Source organism: Phyllobates terribilis, unplaced genomic scaffold (genome assembly GCF_046119375.1).
Source record: "Phyllobates terribilis strain yellow unplaced genomic scaffold, ASM4611937v1 Scaffold_7__3_contigs__length_470593459, whole genome shotgun sequence".
Lineage (NCBI taxonomy): Eukaryota > Metazoa > Chordata > Amphibia > Anura > Dendrobatidae > Phyllobates > Phyllobates terribilis.
Window position 1 is genome coordinate 83,336,946 of NW_027362767.1, and position 12,904 is coordinate 83,349,849.

General features: G+C 44.1%; 1 protein-coding gene across 4 annotated transcripts in view; it reads left to right on the top strand.

Annotated features, from left to right (window-relative positions):
- The window catches only part of SLC8A3 (solute carrier family 8 member A3), a 368,793-nt gene that overhangs the window by 152,724 nt on the left and 203,165 nt on the right, over positions 1-12,904 (top strand). For all 4 annotated transcript variants that reach the window (XM_073638903.1, XM_073638902.1, XM_073638904.1 and 1 more), the window contains exon 2: positions 9,525-11,357. In XM_073638903.1, coding sequence (XP_073495004.1) covers positions 9,586-11,357 — 1,772 coding nt within the window. In that variant the 5' untranslated portion in view covers positions 9,525-9,585. The remainder of the gene's footprint in view (positions 1-9,524; positions 11,358-12,904) is intronic.

The following is a 12,904-nucleotide window of genomic DNA, read 5'->3' on the forward strand; positions in this document are numbered from 1 at the left end:
AAGACTTTCTTTCTTGTGGGTTGGAATGGGTTTGGCCCTGAGGAGAGGTCTTGGAAGCCCAGGGAGAACATTCATACCCCTCATCTTCTAGAAAAATTTCTCACGGGCTTAAAGAAGAGAGGGTGTAAAGGGGAGGGGGTACTGTAGCATCGGCGTCTCTGCCTCCTGCCGGGCAGAGATGCCGTTCCCCTCACCGCTGCGGTCCCGGTCCGGCGTCTTCCTGTTCTCCTGCTGCTGAGGCGCGCACTGCATGCACCTTCACGGGCACTGTGCTTAGGGTGCGCGCGCTCCCTCCCTCTTAAAGGGGCCGCTCGCGCTGTCCTAAAGAGTCCCCAGCCAATAACCAGAGGACTGCCCCTATATTAAGCACCTCCAAAATGGAGGTGCCTGTGCAAGGTTGTTTGTGTGCTAACACTCTCCTCAGCCCTCAGGTTCATTGCCCGCCAGTTTGTCTGACAGTCCTGCCCGCCAGTCTGTCTAACAGTCCTACCCACCAGTCTTTCTATCAGCCTGCCCGCCAGCCTGCCTACCCGGAGCACCTGCCAGTTACCTGCCGTGCCCGCCAGCCTGCCTACCCGGAGCACCTGCCAGTTTCCTGCCATGCCCGCCAGCCTGCCTACCCGTAGCACCTGCCAAGTTACCTGCAATACCTGCCTGCTCGTTTACCTGGAGTACCTGTCTGGCTATCCGCCGTACCCGCCTGCTTGTCTACCCGGATCACCCCCCAGCCTACCTGCCATGCTCATCCGCTGTACTGGTCAGCTCCTGTCATCTGACCCGTGGGAGTCACCTGCTCTCACACAAGGTCGGTCCCAGAGTGGCACCTGGTTCACCTGCCCGGTCCCTCCTTGGTTCACGGAGTCGACTAAGCCGTTGTGTGACCTGGGTCGGTCCGAGTAGGCACTTAGATACGCCCCTCTGGTCCCTCCTTGCATCAAAGCACAGAGGTTCCACCACCCGGTTCCGTAACAATCTCTAAGTCTGGTCAACTTTGTCGCTTCTTCTCTTGTTTCTGGTATCCAGTTGAAAGTGGATTAGGCTTTTTTTTTGTTTATAGTAGATGTCCAACAAACCTTGTTTGCCTAAATACAAGGCTGCATTTACACATCCGTGTGAAGTGTCGGTGCGATGTCTGATCAGATAGTACACAGGCCCATTGAGTTTGTCCTATTCTGATCCTCAAAACCAGATCAGAATAGGTCATGCTCTGGACTTCATAGATCTCATTCTCAGATCCGTCATTTTAGCAGATATCTGAATAGATCAATTATGCTCAATGGACATTTCACACTGTTGTACGAGTGCAGTCTTATGTAAATATCCTTCTCCGGCTCCATATCGTGAATCCAACACACATGCCCATAGAATCCATGCTTGTATGTACATAGTGAATCAAATGTATTGGGCTACTGCTCATGTTGGATAAGTGGCTTACTCCTGCACAGGGGCCCTACGGGGGAATCACCTGTTACCCTGTGTGCCAGTCCAAGCCTGGATCCAGTAGTTATCACCAATTATAAGGATAGGTAATAATTGATATTACTAGAATATCCTTTTAAGACTCTTCCCCAATAACTCCCTAGCTAGTCACCTACTACATCTATTCCTTGCCCCTGGCCCTGCAACTACCGAGAATTAAAAACACCTAACTCTTTCATGAATTTTTCTCAAGTCAAATTTTATTATTTCCCCCACCCGTAAAATAAATCATGACCTATCTGCTTTATTTCTACTGGAAAGCAGGAAAAATATGTCCAATTAGTACTTGTATTATTTCTTTCTAGTAGATTGTGGATTGAAATGAGACGTTGAAGGAAGAAGCTAATTATCCTCTTACTCGCGAGTCACTTTTGTGAACTCATTTTCTGTAGTGTGTAGGAATTCGGAGGAGTTATTTTAAACGCCGGTGATTCATATTGTGACTCATGTCATCATTTTGTTGTTTTGTTGGCTTAATCTTGCTTATATAACAGTATTGTGCAAAATGGTCCTTTCATGGTGGATCCCTAGACCCTTTCATAAGCACTGGCATCAGATCACTTCTCTTCTGCTCTTCAAAACACATTTACGCCTTCGGCTGGTCAGCTACAAAGGGAGAACTGGAACCAGATTTGTTTTTAAAGGGGCTCTCCTTCCTTATATTTTATTTCCTAAAATTGTTCCTTTCTGTTTTATGTTGATCATCAGATACTGAAGTCTTTCACAGGTGATGTACATACTGAATGCCGCCACTTTCAACTAATTATCTGACGACCCGAGGTCGATGTAGCCGATTTTTTCTCTTAGCATTTTTTACGATTAACACTGTAGAGTTTTCTATAGAAATAAAAAAAAGCAATACGTTTGCGGTTAATAATCATCCAGTGTACCCAACTTTGCAAATAGCATATTTATAATCCTTCTTAAAGGGGTTATACAGGCTTGGGGCTCCTGTCTGCACTCATTCTATGTGACTGCAAACTTTTGAATCCTCACAGCATGCACAGTGCGCGCTGTCAAGAGTATCCGCTACCGGCACCAGGGAAATGGGCAGTCATGTGACCACAAGTATACAATTCTGACTTAACGTCTCCGGCCTCGATCAATTCACTGGCTTTTAGCAAGGCTGCACACGCCTAGTTGGTACATGTATACAAATCACATACTTTTCGTCACACGCCCGCTCATGGTGCTGGCACCGGAGAATTCTAACGGTGTGCACACTGCGCACTGTGAAGATTCACAAGTCTACAGGCACATAAAATGATTGCAGATCTCCAAGCCTGGACAACCCCTGTAATGAAGCATGCTGTTTTGTGTTTGCAGCACCTAAGCATGTCTATCTGTCTCCATGGTTAAAGACTACAAACAAACCCTTTGTAGTCAGATTCTGTGGTCACACTCCCTTCCGTCTGTCAATTATTCATTGCTAATGTGTATGCGGCAGTTTAACAAGAATTTGGCTATAGATGAAAGGGACTACAGCTGAAGGATCAGACTACAAAGACTTGTAAGTAGAGTAACTACAACAGGAACTTAAAAGTTTGAGGTTCGTTCCGGGCAAAGTTTGGGAGGAGAGAGAATAAATTTCCAGCTCAAAAGTTCAGGAGCCCTTTGTTTTCATTGGGGTTCGGGTTCTGATTCAAGTACAGGTAGAGTTCTGGTACCCGAACCGAACTTTGGAATAAAATTTGGGTTGGGTACCAGAAGCGGAATTACCAGCGGTCCGCTCACTTGTAAGCAGGAAGCTACCATGGAAACACATTCAACTACATAGGAGCTGCAGATACAAAACTGATTTTTTTTTCCTTTTCATTTTTAATAACAATTAAGAAGATCTGTAAAGTGACTTTTTTTTAAATACATTAAAAAAATACCAAGAAATAGATGCAAAATTTGAGGCTGTGTTTTAATTATACCAAATTAATGGTATTGGTATTTATTAATTAATTACCCAATTTTTTTAGCCGACATTTTTAGAATTTCAAGAAAATCTGTTTTACTATCTTGTTACATTTTTGTTTGTAGGGGTCTTTACTTCAAAGCTGCCTTAGTTGATTATTTTGGTCGTCTCTTTGTAACAATACTCGATATGATGATACCTGTCATATATTTCTCTCACTTTTCTACGTATATCACAATTACTTACTACTTGTAAGTCTTCCGCTTGCTGTAGGCAGCTCGACTTCTTTCATGTAGGCAATTACACTATTATCCTCTGTCTGCTTCTTCTGTCTTGCAGGATGTCAGGGAAACTGTAAGAACACTTGAATTATATATTTGCCACCACCATTCCTTAAAAGTGTCATCTGTCAGATTGTTCTGGGCTTTGAAGACGAGCTAAATGAACTACAAAATCTGCAAAGAATATTAATTCACTTGGGGATAGTCCTGGGAAACAACAAGTCAGAAATACAGACTGGCTAATGTAATAGAAATGAGATGGCTGACAACCTGTGCCACATGGACAACCATAAAGATCCCAATCTGTTTTCAGTTTTCCAGTTTAACCTATATAGAGAGGGGGAAGGAAATTAAAGGCATTTTCCGGTTTACCTAAATCATTACTTTTCCACTTGATTGGCGGTAACTGTTAAATTAGTGTCTGTCCTACTTCTTGAACCCCCATTGTGTGCCAAAATAGGGGACTTGTGTCTCCCATTTTAGTCTAGCCATAGACAACCAAGTGCAGCTTGTATTTCCAATGCAACAGACATGAAGCCCCCATACACGTTAGACTAATGTCAGCCTAACCTGCCAATCTTGTGGTGTTTGGCAGACACTCTAATGTCTATGGGGGCACCGGCCAACCGATGGTCGGGGAAGATGTCGATTGGGTATGTCTAATTTTGGACTGTTGATCGTTTTGTTCTTCCGGAGATTGGATGCCGGCTGAGATGTCTGTTGGCGGCTTTCTCCTAGAGAACACAAGCTCACAGCTGAGCAAGCGCTCCTGTGTTTGGCCGAGATAGCTGTGGGCCAAACGATCAGCCAAAGCATCGTTCGGCCAACAGTCATCTTATGTGTATGGCCGGCTTTAAAATAAGACATTTATAGGACGAGACAATCTCCTCCGAGACAAGGTTGTTGACAATTTATGTGGATGGAATGAATATCCCTTTAATATAAAAAATAAAATTAGGAAAGAACAGAAATGGAAACAACACTTCACAAGGCTCATCCATATTTATTTCTCTTGCTTATTGTGTATCAACGTATTCTGCGATGTTATAGAGGTTGTCCTCTCTCATATCGATGGCTAATGGGACTTAATGTCTTATTTCTCTAGCTAAGATACACTCACAGTTTGGTCAGGTCCATAAGAATCCAACTGACTTAGTATGTTTTGGAAGTTTGTGTAGAGCCCCATTGTGCTACAACTTACACACCAAATTACCCAACATGGGTGATCTTTTTGGTTGCATAGACTAAACCGTTAGTTAGATGAATGCTGATTGTTAGGATAGGTCATCAGTATCAGATTGGTGGGAGGTCCAACACCCTCAGCAACAGTAGATTATAAAACCCCCTGTATTGCAGCATCCTATGACCTTTGCACAGGCTCCAACTCCTTTATACTGAGCATTAGACATTCAACACAACTAACACCCACACCGATCAGTTGTTATCTGCTCCGGCAGCAGCCGGATTTACACAAGTACAAACCTGGAACAATGTGGCTCCTTATATTGTTTAGTGACTGCTCCCAGGTATTAGATCTTATCTCCCATTCACTTGATTAAGAGATAAGGTGCAGTACCTGGATGGGGCCAATGTACAGAGCTGCCTCCACTGAGCAGAAGAAATAACAGCTAATTGGTGGGGGTGTTATATATGGATAGGTCATCAATAGATTTGTCCCCAGCAACCCTTTTAAGTTATAACGTTAAGAGGATCCAACGTAGAAAATGCAGTCCTGGTTAAGTAAAACTTAACATTTATTAATGATGATTAAAAGCTACAGATAATAGTACTGGTGACAATGCAAGTAGAAGGAAAAAGTAGGGGACCTAAGCGTTTCGGCAGAGAGCGGACCTAAGCGTTTCGGCAGAGAGAAGACCTAAGCGTTTCGGCAGAGAGCGGACCTAAGCGTTTTGGCAGAGAGCGGACCTGAGCGTTTCGGCAGAGAGCAGACCTAAGCGTTTTGGCAGAGAGCAGACCTAAGCGTTTCAGCAGAGAGCGGACCTAGGTGTTTCGGCATCTCAGACAGAACACATGAAACTGAAACGCGGACATCTGAATGAGGAATTAAAGAGCTCTTGGACGAGAGTCGTCCAGTTGGGCCAATCTTTTCGATCATTTACTTTATTCCTAAAGAGAATTGTTTTCACTGTTCTTTTAGCTTTATTCTCGCCATGTTTGCCTTTAGTGGTGAATGTACCATAAATCATTTCTCTATACAGTCATCCATAAAGTAATAAGTAGTTAAGTGCTAGTTAACAGTGCACTCCTGCTGTTCTTACAGAATAGTTTGTATGTATAAAATGGCTGCTCGGGAAATGGAATGAAGCTGCTTGAGATACTTTATTCAATTAGTTGGTTAACTAATCAATACTATTGTCCATTGCTACAAAAATTGACTGTCAAAGCCTCTGGGTGCAGAGTAGACGATGCTGCTCATTGAAGTTGAATTAGATTGCTTAGTAGCATTAATTGCTTGTCATTGACCCTTAGAGGGTAGGATTTCATCAGAAACAGAGAGGCCATATTTTTAACAGCTTATAGGGCTAAATGATTGGTCACATAGAGCTAAAAGATGGAGGAAAAATAACGGGCACAACAGTATTTTGTGTAAATAATTATATATAAGCTAGGGATATGCAGGAGACTTCATGGTTATGCTGTTAGTCAATGTTGAGTGCGTTCATTTAGATGACTTTTGTATGGAGTGAGTCTCCTAGATCTGAAGCTGTGTGTGTAGACCTTGTATAGGGAAAGATGGTGCTATATGGTGCCTCCATACTGCGGCGTACTATCTAATATGTATAATCGTCTTATCCCGTCTGTCTGTCTGTCCTTCTGTCCAGGAAATCCCGCGTCGCTGATTGATCCGGCCGCGGCCGATCAGCGATGTGGGATTTCAGAAAAAGATGGCGGCCTTTAGCGGCTCATCTGCCGCACAGAGGCATCTCCCGGCTGCTCGCAGCAGAAGTACCCCGACCGGCGGCGCCGCTGACCTCCATGCGGCTACCGTCGGGAGATCAGCAGCTAGTGTGAAGGGAGGCTGCTCACAGCGGAATTACCCGCACAGGCAGTGCCGCTCCCCGGTCCTCACTAATATGATTCGCTGATTGGTCGCGGCTGCCGTCTGCGACCAATCAGCAATATTGGCGCCAAATTTAAACACCTCTTTGCTGATTGGTCGCAGTCGCCGGCTGTGACCAATCAGCGATTTTGGCGCCAAATTTAAACATGCTCTCCGGTCCTCACTAACACGGTTCACTGATTGGTCGCGCCCACCACCAATCAGCGATATTGGCGCCAAATTTAAACACCGCTTTGCTGATTGCGCCCGGTCAGCCGCATACATATTCTAGAATACCCGATGCGTTAGAATCGGGCCACCATCTAGTGGAACTATAAAAACAGTTCAGAAGCGGCTGCAGTCCAGTAGTTCATCATAACTGCTTTGGAGGTGCATGTTAGCCCCCTTACCTCTTGGGCCCCTGTACGGCTGCACTGGTTGCACCAATGGTATGGCCGCCTCTGAAATAGTTCATCTAGTGGAGATTACTGGGAGTAAAGAGGTATCTAATGGAGCATAAAGCAATTTCTGATTGACTGCCATGGGTGCTGTATTACAGTTTGTCCTAACTTGTACATAGCAGTAATACACTGTGGCCTTAGTGTGACAAAATCAACAACAACAACCATTAATTTTCATTGAGCTTTTTCAACGATTGACTCAAAGTGCAGTCAGAGAAATAAATTGATCAGTTTGGTCCTGTCCTATGTAGAGTATGTTATGTCTAGGGATGAGCGGACCCGTGGAAGTTGGGTTTTTGGTACCCTATCCGAACTTTAGTCCAAAGTTTGGTTCGGGTACCAGAACTTGTCCCGCACTTTAATATGTACCCGAACCCCATTGAAAACAATGGGAACCCGAACTTTGGATCTCTCCCTCCCTCTCTCTCCTTCTCTTTCCCTCTCCCTCTCACTCTCTCCTCCCGGACTTCCCCCGGAACTTCAAACATTAAAACGGACTTCCGGAGTTTAGCAGCGTACACTAAGTGTATGAACCCCGATGTTTTAAGTTCAGGTTCGCTCATCTCTAGTTATATCTTTAAGTGCCGAACCGAGCAAGTGATTTCAGTCTTGACTTAAATGTGTCCAGGGATGATATCTCTCTGATTGATCCAGGTAATATGTTCGAGACAATGGGGGCTGCGTAACAAAAGGTTCTGCTTTCCAATATTTTAAGCTGGATCCTGGGTATCGACGGTTTATTCATGCCTGCTGATATGAGAGGACTGGAAGGAGTGTAGGACTTCAGTAGATCCTTCAAATACAGATGATCTAAGTTGTTTATGGCTTGAAAGGTCATTGGGCAAATTTTCAAACTAAAGCTACATTTACACTAAAAGATTATAGTGATAAAGACTTTTTTTTAAGAATGCTTGTGTCACAATTTGAAAAATTGTGGGCACCTTGGTTGGATTCTCCAGGCCTGGCCCCTATGATGTTAACATGGTCAAGAATGCTAGCGACTGCATTGATTAGATAAATCAGCTTTGATTGTAACATAAATGTAATGACTCCAACTAATTGATAATTAGCAGATTGATAAGAAGTAGCTAAATGAACTGTGCTTGTTAATAAATAAGGTAGAGATAGAAAGTGACCAACCCATCTGATACTTAATAAAATAAATCCTTTTATTGCATGAGAAACAAGTTTTACAATGTGAAGAAATTGGCAATGTCTATAAACTGTCTCTCCCCTTTAAGGTCGAAAGAGCTGGCGGGAAGGGGTGGGAGTAGGGGTTAAATTTGAAAGGATGTGATTGTGAACTTACTTGTTCATGTTGAAAATGTTTAAATAAAAATTATTTGATTTTAAAAAGAATGCTTGTGTCACGATAATATTTCAGTGTAAACAGGACAAAATGATCATTTATCTGGTGATATGATCTTTTGTGCAGCGTAGAAGTTAATTGTTCTTGGTGGTGCATGGTCCTGTGCAAACAGGAGTCACACTTCCGAGAACCATCTCATCTTATTTGCCCAGAGCAATCTAGTAGAGATCATTCAGTGTGTATAGTTTACCTGTGTAAACAGGCTATTAAACGACCGACTATCAGTAAATTTACCAATCGGCGATCGTTTAGTGTCGCCAGTTGGTCCATGTAAATGGACCCCTATTCTCTATTTTTTGAGCAGCCGCTGCATTGTGCAGAGAATTGGTGTTATTGGGGCATGATGCAGTTGATTTGGTTGTTAACCTAGGTGCAACATTTTGGACTAACAGGAGGCGGTGTATTGCTTTGTCTGTGAGTCCTACGTATAGGGCATTACAGTAATTCGGCCATAAGGTTATAAAGTCATGTACCAGTGTTGATAGGCCTTTTGGCGAAATAAGATGTTTAATTTTGGCAATGCTCCTCGGGTAGAAGAATGTAGACTTAGAAACCAATTATCAGCCATTTTTGAGAAATAGGTCTCCATCATTAATTTCCTCCAAATTGCGTATCTGGTCTGAGTTTTGTAGAGTTGTGTTTCCCAAGAGATAGAGGTGTCTGAGTTGAAAGATGGCATTTTGCTGTTAAGTTCTAACCTTGGATCAAAAGGATTTCAGTTTTGTCTGAGATCAGTTTTAGCCAGCTGGCATTCATCCATGACCATCTTCTGTCTATGCTTGTCCTTGATCCATTTGTAAACTTTATTATTATCCATTTGTAACATTATATTCACGGCTGTAGCAATTTTTTTTGACATTGGTAATGGAAATTGTCGTTCAATTTTTTGACTTGAATTTACACAAGTTGGCCTTGATAGTGGAATGAGTATGGACATCACCTAACTTTATTTTTGTTTATTTTCTTGTAGGTTCCTGATCAATTTGTAAAGAAGATTACCTGGAATTCTAGCTCCCAAATCAACTTTATGTATGGCTTGGTTAAAGTTGCAGCCTCTTGCATCGGCATTTCTTCACTTTGGACTTATTACTTTCATCTTGCTTCTTCAAAGTCTTCAGGTTCATGCTGTTTCTACAGGAGACCCTCCAAGCACTTCACACAGACAAAACCATTCCTGCACTGGTTCCTTTGAATGTAAGGCAGGTGTTATTTTGCCAATATGGTACCCAGAGAACCCTTCACTGGGAGATAAGATTGCCAGAGTTATTGTGTACTTTGTGGCAATGATCTACATGTTTCTTGGTGTGTCCATCATTGCTGATCGTTTTATGGCGTCTATAGAGGTCATAACATCACAAGAACGGGAAATCATAATTAAGAAACCCAATGGTGAGACCTCCACAACGACTATTCGAGTATGGAATGAAACTGTTTCCAACTTAACCCTCATGGCACTTGGTTCTTCTGCCCCTGAAATTCTTTTGTCGTTAATTGAGGTCTGTGGTCATAATTTTATTGCTGGAGATCTTGGTCCATCAACCATTGTTGGAAGTGCAGCATTTAACATGTTTATCATTATTGCAATTTGTGTGTATGTCATACCTGATGGTGAAGTTCGAAAGATCAAGCATCTTCGAGTATTTTTTGTTACCGCAGCATGGAGCATCTTTGCATACATATGGTTATATATGATCCTCGCTGTGTTCTCTCCTGGAGTGGTGCAAGTTTGGGAAGGTTTGCTCACGTTGTTCTTTTTTCCTGTGTGTGTTGTTCTTGCTTGGGTGGCAGACCGACGTCTACTCTTCTACAAATATATGCACAAAAAGTATCGGACTGACAAGCACAGAGGAATTATGATTGAGACTGAGGCAGAGCACCCAAAAGGGATTGAGATGGATGGCAAAGTCATGAATTCTCATTTTCTTGATGGAAATCTGTTAAACATGGACGGAAAAGAAGTAGATGAATCTCGCCGGGACATGATAAGAATCCTTAAGGATTTAAAGCAAAAACACCCTGAGAAGGATTTAGATCAGTTAGTAGAAATGGCAAACTATTATGCCTTGTCACATCAACAGAAGAGCAGAGCATTTTACCGAATACAAGCCACCAGAATGATGACCGGAGCTGGTAACATCCTGAAGAAGCATGCTGCTGAGCAGTCAAAAAGATGCACCAGCTTGCAGGACATATGCTTGGATGAATCTGAAGAGTTTGTATCGAAGATCTATTTCGATCCATGCTCCTATCAATGCCTTGAAAATTGTGGTGCTGTCTTGTTGACCGTTGTTAGAAAAGGTGGCGATATCTCCAAGACCTTGATGGTGGACTATAAAACTGAAGACGGTTCTGCAAATGCAGGAGCGGATTATGAGTTTACAGAAGGGACCGTAGTCTTCAAATCTGGAGAAACCCAAAAGGAGTTCTCTGTTGGGATTATTGATGATGACATCTTTGAAGAAGATGAACATTTTTTTGTGAGACTCAGTAACATACGAATAACTGATGCTCCAGAGCCAGTGGAACCCAATACTTTTAGCTACCCAAAAGCAGTTTTGGTCTCTCCCTATGTGGCCTCCGTTACCATTCTGGATGATGACCATGCCGGGATCTTTACATTTGAATGTGACATTATACGTGTTAGTGAAAGCATTGGGGTGATGGAAGTGAAAGTTCTTAGGACATCAGGAGCTCGGGGCACTGTCATTGTCCCTTTCAGAACAGTTGAAGGCACTGCAAAGGGTGGCGGAGAGGATTTTGAGGACACGTATGGTGAACTGGAATTTAAGAATGATGAAACTGTGTAAGTAATATATTCCATTCCTTAGTACATTTCTATATTCGCTGTACGATTCCAAAGTGGTAGCTGGTAATATCAATTTATGCTGTGCTGTCTTTTCAAGAAATCATTTTTGTAAATTTTAACTTTTGGGAAAAATGTAAACCTGAAATATTATATCTTTTATAATATATGCTGTATCATATAAGGTGCTGGTCCAAAAATCTACTGTACAAATATGGTCCTCTGTATGTTATAGATTGACTGACTCATCACATCAGACACAATTTCCAAAATCATGTCGCATTTTACAATGTCGAGTCCTAGTGCAATGTATTGGTGCCCCTGGAAACAGTGATTGTAATGTGGACTACTCCTAAATTTCAGTATTCACTAGGGTTTAATAGAATAATTTGATAGTTACAGATAATAGTGTGTTCCACCTCAGGGCCGGCGTCAGCACCCGGGCAAATGCCGGGGCCCTGAGCAGGCAGAGGGGCCCACTGGCTGGCGCGTACCGCGCTGGGCTATGGGCGGAGGAGAGCGGTGTCAGCGCCCGCCCTTCTCCGCTGCTTGCTCAGGGCCCCGGCAGCTGGATACTTACCTCTCCCCGTGCCTCCGCAGATCCGCTGTCTTCCAGCTCTGCGCTCCCTGTGACGTCTCAGGGAGCGCTGAGCGGGAAGACACCGACAACGCTGGCGTTCGGACCCGAGCAGCGGGCAGCAGGTAGCAGGTGAGAAGGGAGGTGAGTATTTGATTTTTTTTTTTTAATGTATGGAGGCATGGGGCAGTATAAAGAGAAGGGGGGGCATCCTGCATGGGGCATTATAAAGAGGGGGGGGGGACATCCTGCATGGGGCATTATATAGAGGGGGGGGTGACATCCTGCATGGGGCATTATAAGGTGGGGAACAGCCTGCATGGGGCATTATAAAGGGGGGGGGGGGCAGCCTGCATAGTGCATTATGTGGGGGGGAACAGCCTGCATGGAGCATTATAAGGGGGGGCAGCCTGTATGGGGCATTATGTGGGGGGTAACAGCCTGCATGGAGCATTAAAAGGGGGGGGGGCTGTATGGGGCATTATGTGGGGGGGAACAGCCTGCATGGAGCATTATAAGGGGGGGCATCCTGCATGGGGCATTATAAAGAGGGGGGGGCATCCTGCATGGGGCATTATAAAGAGGGGGGGGGACATCCTGCATGGGGCATTATATAGAGGGGGGGGTGACATCCTGCATGGGGCATTATAAGGTGGGGAACAGCCTGCATGGGGCATTATAAAGGGGGGGGCAGCCTGCATAGTGCATTATGTGGGGGGGAACAGCCTGCATGGAGCATTATAAGGGGGGGCAGCCTGTATGGGGCATTATGTGGGGGGTAACAGCCTGCATGGAGCATTAATAGGGGGGGGGCCTGTATGGGGCATTATGTGGGGGGGAACAGCCTGCATGGAGCATTATAAGGGGGGGCGGCCTGTATGGGGCATTATGTGGAGGGTAACAGCCTGCATGGAGCATTAAAAGGGGGGGGGCTGTATGAGGCATTATGTGGGGGGTAACAGCCTTCATG